Genomic DNA, 16,781 nt, shown 5'->3' with positions numbered 1-16,781 from the left:
CATTCTAGTTCCCAGCATACTTGCATTGCAGGAGAAGTCTAGAAAGGCAAGAAATAGACTAGAAATTGGACAAAGTGTCCCAATTCCATGTACAGCTTCCTGGGTACAGGAACAACTATAGGGACGTGTGGCATGTGGCTGGTCAGAAATATGTATCTTATTGGGAAAGGCTCATGCCTTTCTCTTGCCACATTGCAGCACTTATGGAAATTGATGAAATGAGCGTCTCATCAGAAAAATGCATCCAAGCCTAGAAACCACATGTCTTTACTTGTTTGTTATGTCCTTTGGTTTGATCAGCCTTAGCTTGAATCCAACATGGCAACAGCTTTGCTGCAACCCACCTAGTATGGCCTCATGACTCATCTGTGGATCCTGACCCACTAGTTAAAGACCTATGCCCTACAGCATCCAAGCAATGAGCATCCACCTACAATAAAAACTGGTATGGGTGCAAACACAATAGGCTGTAACCAATGTAAGTTCTTCTCAGTATAGGCCCAGTGAAATAATGGATATGACTAGCGTAGGCCCACTAATTTCAATGGGTCTACTCCGAGTAGCAACAAGCTAGCAGCCCCATGATGTACACAATATCAAAACCAAACTGTAGCGAGTCCAAGTCTCTGAAACATTCCATGAATATTTCAGAATACAGATAATGTTTCCTCAGCCAAGAATACAGCCTGGTTTTCTCTACTGTTTTCAGTCCTGAAAATAGTAAGCATATCAAACATGTATATTTGCTACAATGCAGTTATGACTGGTAAAACCACAGATCAGCAACACTGGCTACTTTGTTAACATCTAGTAAAGTGATGCATTTGCTGAATAGTCTCTGAATATAGTAAGTTTGCTGAATTGTTTAAAGAACTATATCTACATGATAAATACCTCTATACCACATAGCTTAATATTTGTGACTTTTTATTGATTTCTAGCACAGTGTAATAAAATCCTTTGAAATACAATGGGTTGTATCCAAAGTAGTCCTAAGTCTCACTCTTGTCACTACAACAATTTCAGCTTGTGCAATGGGACTTTCCCCCTCCCACTGCACCTCCTAAATCTGTCCTGGGGTTCCCCCAACCCTCTGTAGCAGATTTGGGGAGGGTGCGGGATGCACATGGGGGGTAGAGGAGAGAAAATCCCACTGTGCAAGTGGAAAGCCTTGTATTGACAGGGGATATTAGCTGGATGCGACATCAAACTGTCAAATCTATGATTAATCAAGGCCTGTTCCAACAGAAAGGAACTTAATATGTTGGGGGCCTGTAGTGGACTACCTTTGGGAGGAAGGGCAAAGTAAAAAGGTAACAAACAAATTATGCTTCTAAATTGCATCATCACACCCCAAAAAGGGCAAGTGGAGTTTTAAGTCTACTGCAAACACTGGGTAACTGTATACATGGACTCTTCATGGAAAATGTTGTTCACAATATTAAATGAAAGGGGCAACATTCAGATTGGGATGAAACATTTTAATTCTCCCGATTGCAGACAGAATTTCTAATGGGATGGGAGGTGTAATAAAACAGAAAAATAAATGAAGAACTTGAGTTATTAACTGAGTAACACACTGTTAATGATGGAGCCTCATTTATGTAATACCCTCCCCAGAGAGATTTGCCTGGCCCCCACACTATGCTTTCAGGTAAAGGCCATTTTATTCTCTCCCAGGTCTTTAAATTATAATATTTCTCTAGTGCTTTCAAAATCTTGCACCAGGTTCTTTTCTACTCTTGCTGTATTGTTTATAACTGGTTTTATTGTTTTACATTTTTAATTGTATTTTGAGCTTTTTCATAAGTTTGCAAATTGCTTGGAGGACAGAGTTATATGGGTGATATATAAATGAAAAACAAGTAAAATAAATCCATCATTCAAGTGATGTCCTAAGGTGACCCAATTATATTTTATTTATTTAAAATATTTACACCCCACTTCTTACCTCTTACACTCCAAAGTGGCTTAAAACAAAAGTTCAAGTCTCAGAAACAAACCAAAATTTCAAGGTTGCCCTATCAGCAATTGTTCTTGGGGCCTCCTGCAAACAGAGATGAAGTGTCTGTTTCATGACCTTCTCGTGTAACCAAAGTGATGATTAGACTTGTTAGTCACTTGTTACCTGAAGGTCTCCAAGCAATGTACAACATGAAACCAACTCTACTGCAACCCCCATAACAGTCACAGAAAGCTTTAGCCGCACTCTAATAAAACAATATCATCTAAGTCTATCAAAAGCCCAGGAAAAAAATATAAGTCTTCATATGGCATGAATGTGCAAAGTGGACCTTGCTGGGAAGCACATTCCACAAGCAAGGGGCCACAACTGAAAAGGCCCTCTCCCTTGTCACAAAGCCATTTCAGAGAAAGTAAATAGAATTCTAACACCCTCCCCACAGACCATACATATTTAATTAATAATATCTGGCACATGTTAGGGACATATATGGATATAAACCTCAATTCAGAAGAAGTTGCGTAACAGAATTTCTTCCTTTTGAGGAGACGTTTCCACAGGCAGTTTACAAAAAAAAGTAGAAATGTGTCAGTTTAAGCAAGGAACGAAAGAGCCACAATAATTTAATAGAGTACGGAGCGCCTCTGCAGTACAACATAAAAGCAAACATATCCTCCTTCTTCCAATACTGTCCCAGTGAGATCAGAAGACACCTTAATTATCTGGCCCTACCAATGCTGCTGGCCACACTCTGGACCTTGTTTTCTGCGCTGGATGGGATGATGGTGATTCTGGTGTGGAGGAACTCTCAGTAATTCCGTTGTCATGGACAGATAGCTACCTGGTGGGGTTTAGACTTACTGGGACTCAGAACTTCTGCAGGGGAGGGGGACCGATTAGGATGGTCCGCCCCAGGAGGCTGATGGATCTGAATGGTTTCCTGGTAGCTCTTGGGGATTTTCCTGTCACCTTGGCAGGTGATCCTGTCGAAGCTCTGGCTGAGCTCTGGAATAGGGAAATGGCCAGGGTGGTGGACATGATCGCTCCTGAGTGTCCCCTCTCATGGAGTGGAGCCAACCCAGCTCCCTGGTTTACCAAAGACTTGGCAGCGATGAAACAAGTGAGACGGGGACTAGAGTGACGTTGGTGGAATACTTAGAGCGTGTCTGACCGAACTCGGGCTAGAGCCTATTTGAAGGCCTACTCTGTGGCAGTGCGAGCAACAAAGAAATTATTCTTTTCTGCCACCATTGCGTCTGTGGGGAGCCGTCCAGCAGAGCTGTTTCGAGTGGTCAGGGGTCTTTTACATTCTGGCCCCCGAGAGGGGAATATAGACCACTCAACAGCCCGCTGTCAAGAGTTTGCACGGCACTTTGCAGATAAGATTGCTCAGATTTGTTCTGACTTGGACGCTATAATTGATACAGTCTCAGGAGATGTAACTTTGCTTCCTGCTTGTCCAATATTAATGGATTCTTTTCAATTTGTACAGCCCGAGGATGTGGACAGGATCCTTGGAGAAGTGAGAGCCACCACATGTCTGCTAGATCCCTGCCCTTCCTGGCTTATTAAAAGTGCCAGAGGGGGGCTGGCTGAATGGGTAAGGGGAGTGGTCAATGCCTCCTTACAGCAGGGCAGGGTCCCAATGTGTCTAAAGGAGGCAGTTATAAGACCTCTGCTGAAAAAGCCCTCCCTGGATCCCTCTATAATGGGCAATTATCGGCCAGTGTCCAATATTCCATTTCTGGGCAAGGTAATAGAACGTGTGGTGGCCTCCCAGCTCCAGAGATTCCTGGATGAAATGGATTATCTAGATCCATTTAAGTCTGGTTTCAGGCTTGGCTATGGGACAGAGACGGCTTTGGTCGCCTTGGTGGATGATCTACGCAGAGAACTGGACAGGGGGAGTGTGTCCCTGTTGGTTCTACTGGACCTCTCAGCAGCTTTCGATACCGTCGACCATGGTATCCTTCTGGGCCGCCTTGCTGGGATGAGACTTGAGGGCACTGTTTTACAGTGGCTCCAGTCCTTCCTGGAGGGGCGAACCCAGAAGGTGGTGCTGGGGGATTCCTGTTCAACTCCATGGCCATTGGTCTGTGGGGTCCCTCAGGGTTCAGTTCTGTCACCCATGCTATTTAACATTTACATGAAACCGCTGGGAGAGGTTGTCTGGGGGTTTGGGGTTCGGTGCCATCAGTATGCGGATGACACCCAACTCTATTTCTCCTTTCCACCTAATACCAAGGAGGCTGTCTTGGCCCTAAACCGGTGCCTGGCATCACTGATGGATTGGATGAGGGTGAACAAATTGAAGCTTAATCCAGACAAGACAGAAGTACTCTTGGTCAGTCGAAAGGCAGATCAGGGAATAGGGTGTCAGCCTGTGCTGGATGGGGTTACACTCCCCCTGAAGACACAGGTTCGCAGTCTGGGTGTGCTCCTGGACTCGGCTTTAAATTTGGAGGCTCAGGTCTCTGCGGTGTCCAGGAGTGCTTTTGCACAGCTAAGACTAGTGCGCCAACTGCGCCCGTTCCTGGAGATGCCTGATCTGGCTACGGTGATACATGCCTTAGTTACATCCTGTTTAGATTACTGTAATGCGCTCTATGTGGGGCTACCTTTGAAGACTGTTCAGAAACTTCAATTGGTACAGTGAGTTGCAACCAGAACGCTTACTGGGCCTGGATACAGGGAGCATACAACCTCCCTGTTACAACAGCTCCACTGGCTGCCAGTTTGTTTCTGGGCACAATTCAAAGTGTTGGTTGTGACCTATAAAGCTCTATACGGCCTAGGTCCAGGCTGTCTTGTAGACCGTATCTCCCTATATGAGCCTGCCCGGGCCCTGAGATCTTCAGGAGAGGTCTTTCTCTCAGTCCCAGTGCCCTCACCAGCACGATTGGTGGGGACGCGAGAGAGGGCCTTTTTGGTGGCTGCCCCTAGGCTTTGGAATTCCCCTCCTGAGGAGGCAAGGATGGCCTCCTCTTTATTGTCCTTCCGTCGGCAGGCAAAGACTTTTTTATTCCAACAGGCTTTTAGAATAAAAGGTGGTTAGGACAGTTTGTTGAGAGGTTGCTGCATTGTCTCTTGCTTAATTGCACTATTTTAATTTGTTATATTTATTTTAAGTTACTGTAAACCGCCCAGAAAAAGCTTCGGCTATGGGGCGGTATACAAGTATAATAAATAAAATAAAATAAAATAAATAAGTGGATGTTAAATGTTTTAATCTTGCTAATGGTTTAATCTTATTTTAATGTAGAATTTTGAATGTTTTAATCATATGTATTTATGTTGTTGTAAGCCGCCCTGAGTTCCACTTGGAAAGAGGGCAGGGTATAAATAAAGATAGTAAATAAATAATAAATAAATGAATTATGGTATTTTTTTCTGTAGCATCTATTGTGAAATAAGTAGCATATATTATGTTTATAGGTCTGTGAGAATACCCCCCAAATAAAAGCACATCTAACAGACTAACATCTCACATATAATGAATGAACTCACTGAATGAATATACTATCATTGTAACTTTCTGCCTTGTACTCTGTCCTTGGACTACAACTCCTCAATCCTGATGTATCTTCTGAAGCTAAAAGATGAGTACTCCCCTAACTAGAGAAAAGGCTTTTAAGGTCTCCTTTGATCTGAAGAGAAAAACAAAGCTTTTTTTGAACAAGCTTAAAATATGACAATGTGCTTATCCCTTTGGCTTCCTAACCTTCCTTTGCACACATAAAACATCCGGATTATACACAGTGAAAGGCTAAGGATGAAAACCAACTATCATACTATTGCACGCACAGCCATCCCTTAAGGCAAAAGCAGATTCAATATACATAGGACATATATTAAATTAGCGATGGTATTTGTAGACTCCAAAGAGAAGGGAAAAGGTTATCAGCCATTCTCCAAAGCTAGGATGCAGGATTCATTTTCTCAATGCAGCAGGGGCCACAAGCATCATGATTCTGAGTAAGTTGCAGATAGAATACAGTCTGTTCCTGTTGCAATATTCAAATATTGCATGTTCACTTTAAGGGATATTTGGGAAATATCCCATGTACCTGTTTACCATGATGTAACTTCCTAATGGGTGGGGTTTAATTACCTGACTTCCTCCTCCTTTGTCCTGGGGGATTTTTGAATATCCTCCATTGCTGATCTTCCTATCTTTGAGAGAGGCCGCATGGTAAGATGCTCTCAGCTGAGTGCATCATACCAAAGACTAAGATGGACTGAGACTATTTTTTCTTTCTTCCAAGCTAAAGCCTATGTTCTTCTAAATATATGAGGTTGTGAGTAAACAATATTTTCTTTTACCTAAAGGATTGTGTCTGTTGTTATTTATATAGAGAAAGGTGGGGCTGGTTACATTCTCATTCTGCTGCTTGTATTTTTACAACTCTGCTAAGAAATAGGACCAACCAAATTAGTTTCTATTTCTGTGTGTGTTTTTATAATACCGAACAGGTTACGTTGCCCAGAAATAGTTGAGAATTAAACCAGATTTTTCCGGTTTTATTTTAAGTATTTTTGCGTGTTTTGTTTCCCCCTTTGCTCTGTATCAGGCACCAACTTTAAAAGAGACTATTTTTGCTGCTGTTACTTCCTTGAGTTGTTTTAGCATAACAACAGCTCTTCTCAGATCAGGAAGCATGTATCAGCAAGACAATAGAGGATTTTCAAGGAGAATGCCTGAACAATCCGCTGTTAACTTTGACCAGTGGAGGAGTAGAATCATGATTATTTTAGCAGCAGAGAAAGCTACTTGCTGTATTGAAAATCCTAAACCAGGAGAGGAAGATCCTGAACAAATAAGCGTTTGGCAGGACAAAGATTCTCTTGGAAAAGCTATAATATTTGATTCTCTGAGGGATGAACAGCTTGTTTATCTGAGTGACTGTAAGAGTGCCAAAGAGATGCTACAGAAACTTGAAACAACTTTCGGATTTCAAAGCTTTAGATGCCAAACCATGTTGATTAAAGAGATAGTGAATTTAAAATTGCACACAAAGGAAAATTGTGAAAAACATATCACTTCCTTGTCGCTTATTTTTAACAAATTGTGATTGGCTGGGCTTGATTTTAATGATCAATAGAAATTGGGTTTTCCTTTGGGATCTCTTGGAAAGAGATTTGATCCTTTTATTTCTCTTTTAAACCACAACCCTGAGATTCTTTTTGAGGAAGCTCTGGCAAAACTTAGAGAGGAATGCATTGTTCAGAGAGACCCAAATGATAATGGATCAAATTACATGGCTAGGATGGATAAAGGGAAGGGAAAAGCCCCTCCCAAGAGCCAATCACAATGCTGTTTTTCATGTGGGAGGCGCAGTCACCTGGCCAGGAACTGTGACTCACGCAGAAGCTCAACAGCCAATGGCAGCTCTCCCAATTTTAAACAAAGAGAACAAAGGCAGCATGCTTCATCTAAGGATAAGCAGGAACCTCAGAGAGAGAGATCCAAAGGAAGAAATTTCCTTTTAACGCATAAAAGTCTTGTAGCTAATAATTACAAACAAAAATCAAACAATTGGATTTTAGACAGTGGATGTACAAATCACAGTTGTAATGAAGATTTATTTGATGAAATAAACAGTGATACTGAAGGAAGAATCCAGGCTGCCAATGGTCAATATATGAACATTAATGGATCTGGATGCATTGCTCTTAGGTGCAAGGTATCCGATCAAACCATAGTAAATGTGGCAGATCGTGTTTTATATGTCCCAGACTTAAATTGCAATATGCTGAGCATCTCAGCTTTAGACAAGAAAGGATTTGCAATACATTTCCAGGATGGAAAGTGTACAGTGACCAAAGATGATGAATTGCTTGCACTAGCTTATGAAAAGGATGGTGTTTATGAACTGAGTCTTACAGCTGAACAAGCAAACAGAGCCATGGTGGACAAGGAAGAGACCAGCCTAGAACTTTGGCACAGAAGACTGGGACACCGTGATCCAAAGGCGATCCTACAGCTACAAAAGCAGAATCTTGCCACAGGTATCAAGGTAAACCAAAAGTACCATGATAAAGCAAGCAGGTGCGTAAATTGCATTGAGGAAATGGGTGTTAGGCCCTCATTTCCACCAAGGACTGAAAAGAGAAGCACCAAGGTGCTAGATCTCATACACAGTGACCTCTGTGGACCATTTAATGTACCTTCACTTGGGCAGAATAGATATGTTCTAATTTTTGTGGATGATTTTTCAAGGTATTGTGTGACTTACTTATTGAAGGACAAGAGTCAAACACATGAGATGCTGAAGAAATACATCTCCATGGTGTCCACAAAATTTGAAAGGAAACCAAAATCTCTACAGACGGACAACAGTGGTGAGTTTATATCGCACCACACACAAAGTTTCCTGGAGGAACAAGGCATTTTGCACAGGAGGACTGTCAGTCATACTCCAGAGCAGAATGGGATTTCTGAAAGGAGACTTAGATCTCTTCTGGAAATGACAAAATGCATGCTTGCTGACGCTGATCTACCCAAATGGCTGTGGGGTGACGCGATCGTGGCTGCAACGTATATCCAGAACAGATTGCCAACCAAGGGCACCACACACACACCATTCCAGTTGTGGCATGGCAGGATTCCAAACCTGTCACATATCAGAGTGTTTGGAAGCATTGCTTTTGCCTACATAGCAAAACAAAAGAGGCAGGAGCTAGATGCTAGAACAGAACAGACTATTTTGATAGGATATGCTCCTGGTAGCAAAGGCTACAGAGTTATGAACCTAAAGACAGGTGATGTCAGCACAAGACACATTGTCTACTTAGATGAACGAAGCAGAGCCGACAAAAGAGGGACTGTGCTAGATTTCTCAGAAGAGCAAGGACACCACGTCCAATCTCTTATAGATATGCCAGCACCCACATACAAAATACCAGTGACATCACAGATATTTGCACAACCTGACCCAAGCCTTAAACAAGAGGAAGAGGAAGAGATTGCAGAAAGTGATGATGAGGCTGAGAGAGGTACAGACGCAGATGAGAATGATGAGATGACTGGACTGGAAGATGCTGCAGAGCAAGACCAGATCCCAGAACAAGCTCCCAGATCCTCATCGCTAACCAACAAAGGTGTACCACCTCTACGCCTGTCCTACCTCACAAAGTTGGTGCTACCCAGAGAACCATTGACTTGGGAGGAGATCAAGCAGATGCCAACATCCGAGGCCGCTCAGTGGAGAAAAGCCGCTCATGAGGAGATGGATGCACTGCACAATAATAAGACTTGGACCCTGACAGAACTTCCACCAGGCAAGAAAGCCATAGGATGCAGATGGGTGTTCAAGGTGAAGCAAGATGCAGGAGGAGAAATTGAATGCTACAAGGCAAAACTAGTTGCCAAAGGTTTCCTGCAGAAATATGGAGAGGACTATGATGCTACTTTTGCTCCTGTTGTCCGACACAGCACAATAAGAATGCTACTAAGTGTGGCAGCCTCCAAACAGATGCACGTCAGACACCTCGATGTCAAGACTGCCTTTCTGCATGGAGAAATAACAGAGGAGTTGTACATGCAACAACCTCCAGGTTTCATGAACCAGAAGCAAGCACATCTTTTATGCAAGCTTAAGAAGGGCCAGTATGGACTCAAGCAAGCTGCAAGGGCCTGGAACAAGAAACTGGATAAAATGCTCAAGGAGCTAGGCTTCAAGCAAGGTGAGGTAGAACAATGCCTGTGCACCAGAAGCAAAGATGGACATTTGACATATATTCTGATTTATGTCAATGACTTGATCGTGGTGACTCAAAGAGATCAAGATTACAGAGAAGTTGTACATCATTTAAACAAAGAAGTTGAAATCAAAGAGCTAGGCACTGCAACATATTACCTAGGCATCCAGATTGAAAGGGAAGCAGATGGCTCCTACCTACTCAACCAAAAACAAAAGATTGTTGATCTTTTAGAGACTCTAGAACTCAAGGATGCCTATCCTGTAGCAACGCCTATGGCAACATACTTTCTTAAAGACAATGATGTAGGTGAACCTTTACCAAATAATAACAAGTACAGAACAGCAATAGGGAAGCTTTTGTACTTGACTACAAACACCAGACCTGACATAGCAAATGCAGTAGCGATCCTATGTAGCAGAACTAGCACACCCACACAAAAGGACTGGATTGCTCTCAAAAGGGTGGCTAGATACTTGAAAGGGACTATGGACTTTAAGCTGAGATTGCCAGCTAATAGTGATCCAAAGCTTGTGTGTTACACTGATGCTGACTGGGTTGGAGATAGCTCAGACTCCAAATCAACTAGTGGCTTTCTGTTTATGTATGGAGATGGACCTATCTCCTGGGCTAGTCACAAGCAAGACATAATAGCATTTTCTTCCACAGAATCTGAGTATATAGCTGCTGCAGAAGCCTGCAAAGAAGCCATTTGGCTCAAAAGACTATTAAAGGACCTTGGAATAAGGGTGCACAGACCTATCCAGATGATGGAAGACAACCAAAGTTGTATTAGACTTTCTCAGACTGAGAGAATCACTCCACGGACTAAACATGTAGCTATAAAATACCATATTGGACGTGAGTTGACAGAGAAAGGATTCATCAAGATGAACTACTGTCCAACTGCAGAGATGACAGCTGACATCTTGACAAAGCCATTACCAAGAGACTGTTTCCAGAGACTTCGTGTCAAAATGGGCTTGTTAGATTAATGCATGCAAATTCGAGGGGGAGTGTTGGAATAGACAAATATTGCATGTTCACTTTAAGGGATATTTGGGAAATATCCCATGTACCTGTTTACCATGATGTAACTTCCTAATGGGTGGGGTTTAGTTACCTGACTTCCTCCTCCTTTGTCCTGGGTTTTTTGAATATCCTCCATTGCTGATCTTCCTATCTTTGAGAGAGGCCGCATGGCAAGATGCTCTCGGCTGAGTGCATCATACCAAAGACTAAGATGGACTGAGACTATTTTTTCTTTCTTCCAAGCTAAAGCCTATGTTCTTCTAAACATATGAGGTCGTGAGTAAACATTATTTTCTTTCACCTAAAGTATTGTGTCTGTTGTTATTTATATAGAGAAAGGTGGGGCTGGTTACATTCTCATTCTGCTGCTTGTATTTTTACAACTCTGCTAAGAAATAGGACCAACCAAATTAGTTCCTATTTCTGTGTGTATTTTTATAATACCGAACAGTTCCAACCCCATTCCTACTGGACATAGCATCAGCGTGTGTTACCTAAACACAATCACAATCCCTGTCACAACTCAAGCACTAATTTTGCATGACATTCTGCCTCAAGAGTCAAGCGAATGAAGATCTGGCATGAGAAACAGTAAGAAGGATGGAGAAGAAATGGTGAGACTTGAGCATCCAGATTATAGTCAGCAGGCAAATGGATGGAAAGGGGACAGTGGTCATGAGCAAAGATTCACCAAACTGCAAGGAACCAAATTACATTGGATCAAAGATATAAGCTTCCTTTATCATTTTTGAGCCTTCAGCTAATACTGCTCCATGCATGTACTTCTTGTCTTCAACAGAAAGATCATGCAACCATGAGGACTAGAAATATTTTTTTTTGAAGTAAAATTGAGATTTCCAGGGTGCACAATGCTATACCTGGTTATGTGGGTTGGCAGAATTCTGGGAATGTCACTACAAGTTAACACATCCAAATGGTTGGAGCTATTCTCCAGCAGATGCTTTAAACTATGCTACACAACATGCTCTTATGTCACTTAAGGTGCTTTCAACAAGGCATGGCAAACAATGACACGGGGTCATAGATTCAAGGGTTCAACTGTAACTGCTGATAATCACTCAAAAGCATTTCAAATGCTTAAACGGTATAACTGACATGGCAGGAAGGTTTCCAGTGGTTCACATGTCCAATCATACATGCACAGGCAAATGGCATTCCGCACATTCTGGGGATCACTTTTTAGAACACATCTGATCACTTAATGCCAAAATATACAGCACTGGCACTGTGAAAGCACCCTGATGACTTGCAGATTCTCAAGTACACCAACGGGGAGGAAGAAATTGATGGGTAGGTGTGAGGCATCAGAACTGCAAATTGCCCTTCCAGTGATGTTTAACTAGATAATTTCTGTGCATCTATTTAGCTGCCATGCATAGAAACAGACATAAACCTGTGGGTCTACTTTTTCCCAACCTGCCCACAGTAGCATTTCTACAGACGGAAAAAATAATAATAGCGCAGCACATGTCTCCTTTGTGATAAGCCCAAGCCTTTAGAGCTCTTTAATACCCCTAAAATGGTGTAGCTCAAAGCACCTCAAAAGCCCATAAAAAGAAATAACCAAATATGAGGGGAGAGGGTTGAGGGTGGGGGGAGAAAATTGATAGAATATATACTTTACCATCCCCTGGAATAATGCGCAGAGTAACCATATTTCCCGCTTCTTTAATTAGGTTGACGATGTCCGAATGTGATTTGTTGGTGATGGAGCATCCATTAACGGCCAATATCCGGTCCCCCACTTTCAGCTTCCCACAGCGGTCTGCTGGGCTTCCCTCAATAATCCGACCTATTTTGTGAGGCATGGCCACACATGCATTGCCTGCTTTTGTATTGATATTGCGATATATATTTGTGTTTTTTTGTTCGTGTGCAATTTAAAAAAAAATTGTTTATATACGTTGGGAACATGGTGAAGGGGGAGAGGAGAGAAAGGGTTGAAAAGGGAAAGAGAATGTTAAGGGTTAATTAATTAATGCATCAAGCAAAAGTTATTGAAGGATAGCTTTGCTGCCATTGTTCAAAACATTGGCAATTAACTCTGAGAGTGCAAATTAGAAGTTACAAAATTGCATTTCCTACATCTCGTTCTGCAATCTCCACCCCCAAAGCACACATTCTTTCCCATCAATATGGTTGAGAACTGCATTGCTTCTTGGATGGGCTGTGGCCCTAGAAGTAAAATCACATTAGTTGCAAACTTGAAAGTTTGCTGCTGTAAGGAAATGCAGCCCTCTGTTGTTTTACTTTAGTTTGTCATATCTTATCATCTTCATCTCAGCAAGCGCCTGCTAAAGCTTCTGCCAATGTTTTGTACTTTCTCCATTTTGAAAGATAATCATTCTATGTCTACCGAGATATGAGTTCTGTTTGATTTTTAAAAACTCATAGCAATCTGCCCTATAAAGTGAACACAGCATGGCTAAAAGCAGTAGGGAACTGGATGTTTTTGTTCTCCTACAGTGGGCAAAGGAATTATTTGAGGCAAGGAGCAGAGCCACCATAGAAGAGATGGGAGGTCTGGAACAGGTGGCCTTCCAAAGCCATTCACCTCCAAACCCTTTAATAACTCTTCCGTTTTTTGTGATCTCACCAGAAATGGATGAATAGTCCCAAGCATTGTCCGCAACAGCTCTAAATTACAAGCCAAGACGCTCAATTGCAATTTTTGTGTGTGTGTGTGTCAGTACCACTGGTTTCCGTGGAACTCATTTCCAGGCATTTGTGCTTTGAATTAGAGCAGGGGTGGGGAAACTACAGCCCTCCAGATGTTGGTGGATTACAGATTCCATTATCACTGACCATTGGTCCTGTGGCTCAGGCTGATGGGAGTTGGAGTGCAACATGATCTGGAGAGTTACAAGTTCCCCACTCTATATTACAGAGGAAAAGAGGAAAAGAGCAAGTGATCTGGATGAATGCATTTTATTTCCTTTCAATACCTAATCTAGTCAGTTCTTCTTTCTTTGCTGCACCAGAATAGAAATCTTTGAAGGATCAGGAATGAGTGGTGGCATTAACAAGTATCTCATTATCAACCCAACAGCAAAATAAATAAATAAATAGGGGGTATGGCTGCGACTATCATGAAGGGACCCAGCACTTCTGAATTAGCCACTACACTACTACGCTTAATAAATCCTACTGTTCCATTCAACCTCACGATGATCCAATATGTCATACCATATTTCTTACTTCCTCCCCCTATTGTATCTTCATTCTTAAATGAAGATCGAGAATCAGTGAAATACTTAATGCTTCCCAGTGAGGCTGTGGTCAAAGTGGGATTTGGACCACAACCTGCCATTTTCCCTATGCTCCCCACTGGTATCATTTGTATCATGTGTCAAGAGGGGGTAACAAAAGTCCTAGCAAAGGAGGGATTAAAAGCAGTTAACATGGGAGCAAAGTATGACAAGAAGAGTGTTAACAGCCACCTGTTTTAGAAATGTGTCTTTTAGTGTCTTATACCAGAAAGAATAGAATATATTACTACATTCCAATAAATACTGTAGGCAGCAGGAGTGGAGGCATATCAATTTATCTGCATGTGAGACAGTCATGCCCAGTTGTCCAAACATTTAGCCAATCAAGAAAATTAAATAAACTTGCACTCCGTCACTATATTGTCAGGATGCTGTGAAGAACTTTCAGTTTATCTATCCTTTTTATGGAAAATCACATTTTAATAACTCAACACTGGAAAAACAGCACATCTTTCAGAATCACAGAACTGGAGTCAGAAATTTTGAGACACTTTAATGACTGACAAACTTTTGCAGCATTTAAGAGTCAAATATGAAAGACCAACTCATTCCGTAATGCAAGACTGGGGGTGCATTTGGACAGCACCCACAATATAAACTGAAACATTATGTGATGTAATTGTTTTATAATAACTTAAAGTAGAATGAATTGGGGGGGGAGAAGGGGGAGGGGACTGTGCAGTGTTAGTTTCTAAATTTGTAAAAAAAAGCTTTCTCTTCATTAAAAAGGGGATCACTTTATGGGCTACTAATCTAATGTATATAAAATTCAATGGGCTCCAGCAGGTGAATTAACTGGCCCAAGCTACTCCTCACTGTCAGTTGTTCATGGACCATGTAAATGAAGGGTACTTCTAACATTTGCACACTGCAGCAATCAGGCTTTTTTCTCTTTTCTTACTTGCTTTGATTCAGCCCAGGTCATTGGCTATCTTGGCTTCACTCATCTTTCAGTCATACTAGTCTGGTTATGATGTCCATCTCTGGCTTGGAAATCAACTCTGGCACTTGCCTCTATTTTCTCCAATCTATCATTTGAATTTGACTTCAGAATACTAGCTCAGTTTGAGGTTTCTAAATCTGATTTCCCAACAAGGACTTTAGAGTTCTGCCCTTTGAAAGTCCAACTTGGCTGTGTCTTGATGCTGCTTAGTTTTCACAACATATTCACATTTGTGTGGACTTCCCAAACGTACAAGACAGATACAGAGAACAGCATGTAGAAGGTGGGTACAGCTGAACTGACTCTGAATGTGATCATAACTAACACACCTGCACACATTTTGCAAGTGGGTGGAAATAATATTCATTCATCCAAAGATATGCTTGCACTGCATGTTTATTAGTAGTTTTAGACATATGTCTACACTGTGATAGCATCACAAAGATCACAATGCAGGGCAGGGGCGTCACTACCGGGGTGCGGAGGGTGCGGACCACACCCAGGTGACACCCTGAGGGGGGTGACACCCAGAGCCGCCCCGCGCTGTTGCCCAGCAAAGGAGCCGAGAAGCGCTCCAGGTCAGCGCAGCCAGCTCCTCCTCGGAGGCGGGCAGGCGAGACGGAAAGCAGGCGCCCGCTCGCTGGCGGTGAAGCCGGGACGAGCCTTCCACCGCCAGCCTGGAGCGCATGCGTGTGTGCGGGAGGGCGCGTGCTGGAGGTCCGCACCCCCCCTGCACTCCCGCTAGTGGCGCCGCTGATGCAGGGTGAGTTAAAATGGCAACTTGCCACCAGAAGGCAATGTGACTGACAGAATGGATCTTTGTATAATTTATATTGGTGAGCATGACCCACTCCTACACATTAACAGCTGGCTACAGTACATAAAAAGAACCTTTAATGGTTAATTTCTCAATGTACCCAGTTCACTAAATGAATACAATTTTGAGCTAGTTCAGCCCATCTCTGCAGACTACCTACATAAGAAAGGAATAAAACAACTATACAAAAAACCCTATGGGTATGTGTCAAGCACTGTGTAGCTAAGGGTAAGCATCTCATGCAAAATACAGGGGAGAAGTATTTTCTTGGGAGCAGAAGGGGGGGAGGAACCAAGTCAAAACATATATTTGGATCCACATAGCACATATTTATAGCTACTAAAAATAATCAGTCTTCTTCACAGCACTCATATTCAGACTGATATGGGCAAGAAGACGCATCAGAATACTCCTGTTTAGGAGATTACTCCAAGGAACGTCACAACAGTTCATTAAGTTTTAGAGTAATATACTGGGTACCCATGAGCTATACCTTCAAGGAAGGATTTTAGCCTTCTGCACCTCAGAGTTACTACCAATTTGGTGTTTCTTGACTGGTTTAGTAATGATACTTGCTTCATTATTTTATCTCCAATTATGGTTTCTTAATCACCATCACAGATGGCCAGAGAGACCCTTTAAAAACTGAATAGCTATCACATGCAATTCCCAGTGCACTTTCCTCTTCTCTGGGGATAAGAGGATATAGTAACTTTATGTCTTGAGAATTTCCACAGGACCATTTGGCAAATGTGGTTCAGGAGCCCCTGTTCTCATAATTAACAGCAATATACCTCATATGCTGCAGACAGGAACACTTATTTGGTAAGCAATGCAATGAAGCACACCATATTTTAGTCTATTACAGTAACTTTTGGTTTTAGACAAGTTAAAGTTAAAGTCAGATAGAGGAGGGGACAAAGGTCCTCCCTAACCCAACATTTAGATTAGTTTGGATAGATTGAGCTGCCCTATCCAGTTTCAGGTTCAAGATCAGATTTAAAAGCCTAGAATGAAGAAGCTCTCCTATTTTTT

At 42.2% G+C, this 16,781-nt stretch overlaps 1 protein-coding gene across 21 annotated transcripts in view; it reads right to left on the bottom strand.

Moving 5' to 3' along the window:
- MAGI1 (membrane associated guanylate kinase, WW and PDZ domain containing 1) overlaps positions 1-16,781 on the bottom strand; it is a 732,128-nt gene that overhangs the window by 15,933 nt on the left and 699,414 nt on the right. For 10 of the 21 annotated variants that reach the window (XM_061618714.1, XM_061618723.1, XM_061618701.1 and 7 more), the window contains one exon: positions 12,342-12,545. The exons of 3 other annotated variants lie outside the window; for them this stretch is intronic. In XM_061618714.1, the coding sequence (XP_061474698.1) occupies positions 12,342-12,545 (204 nt within the window). The remainder of the gene's footprint in view (positions 1-12,341; positions 12,546-16,781) is intronic. 8 more of the 21 variants (XM_061618715.1, XM_061618702.1, XM_061618708.1 and 5 more) reach the window with 2 other exon arrangements.

Source organism: Rhineura floridana, chromosome 3, assembly GCF_030035675.1.
Source record: "Rhineura floridana isolate rRhiFlo1 chromosome 3, rRhiFlo1.hap2, whole genome shotgun sequence".
In the NCBI taxonomy this organism is placed as follows: Eukaryota; Metazoa; Chordata; class Lepidosauria; order Squamata; family Rhineuridae; genus Rhineura; species Rhineura floridana.
This window is presented reverse-complemented; position numbering and strand designations above follow the sequence as displayed.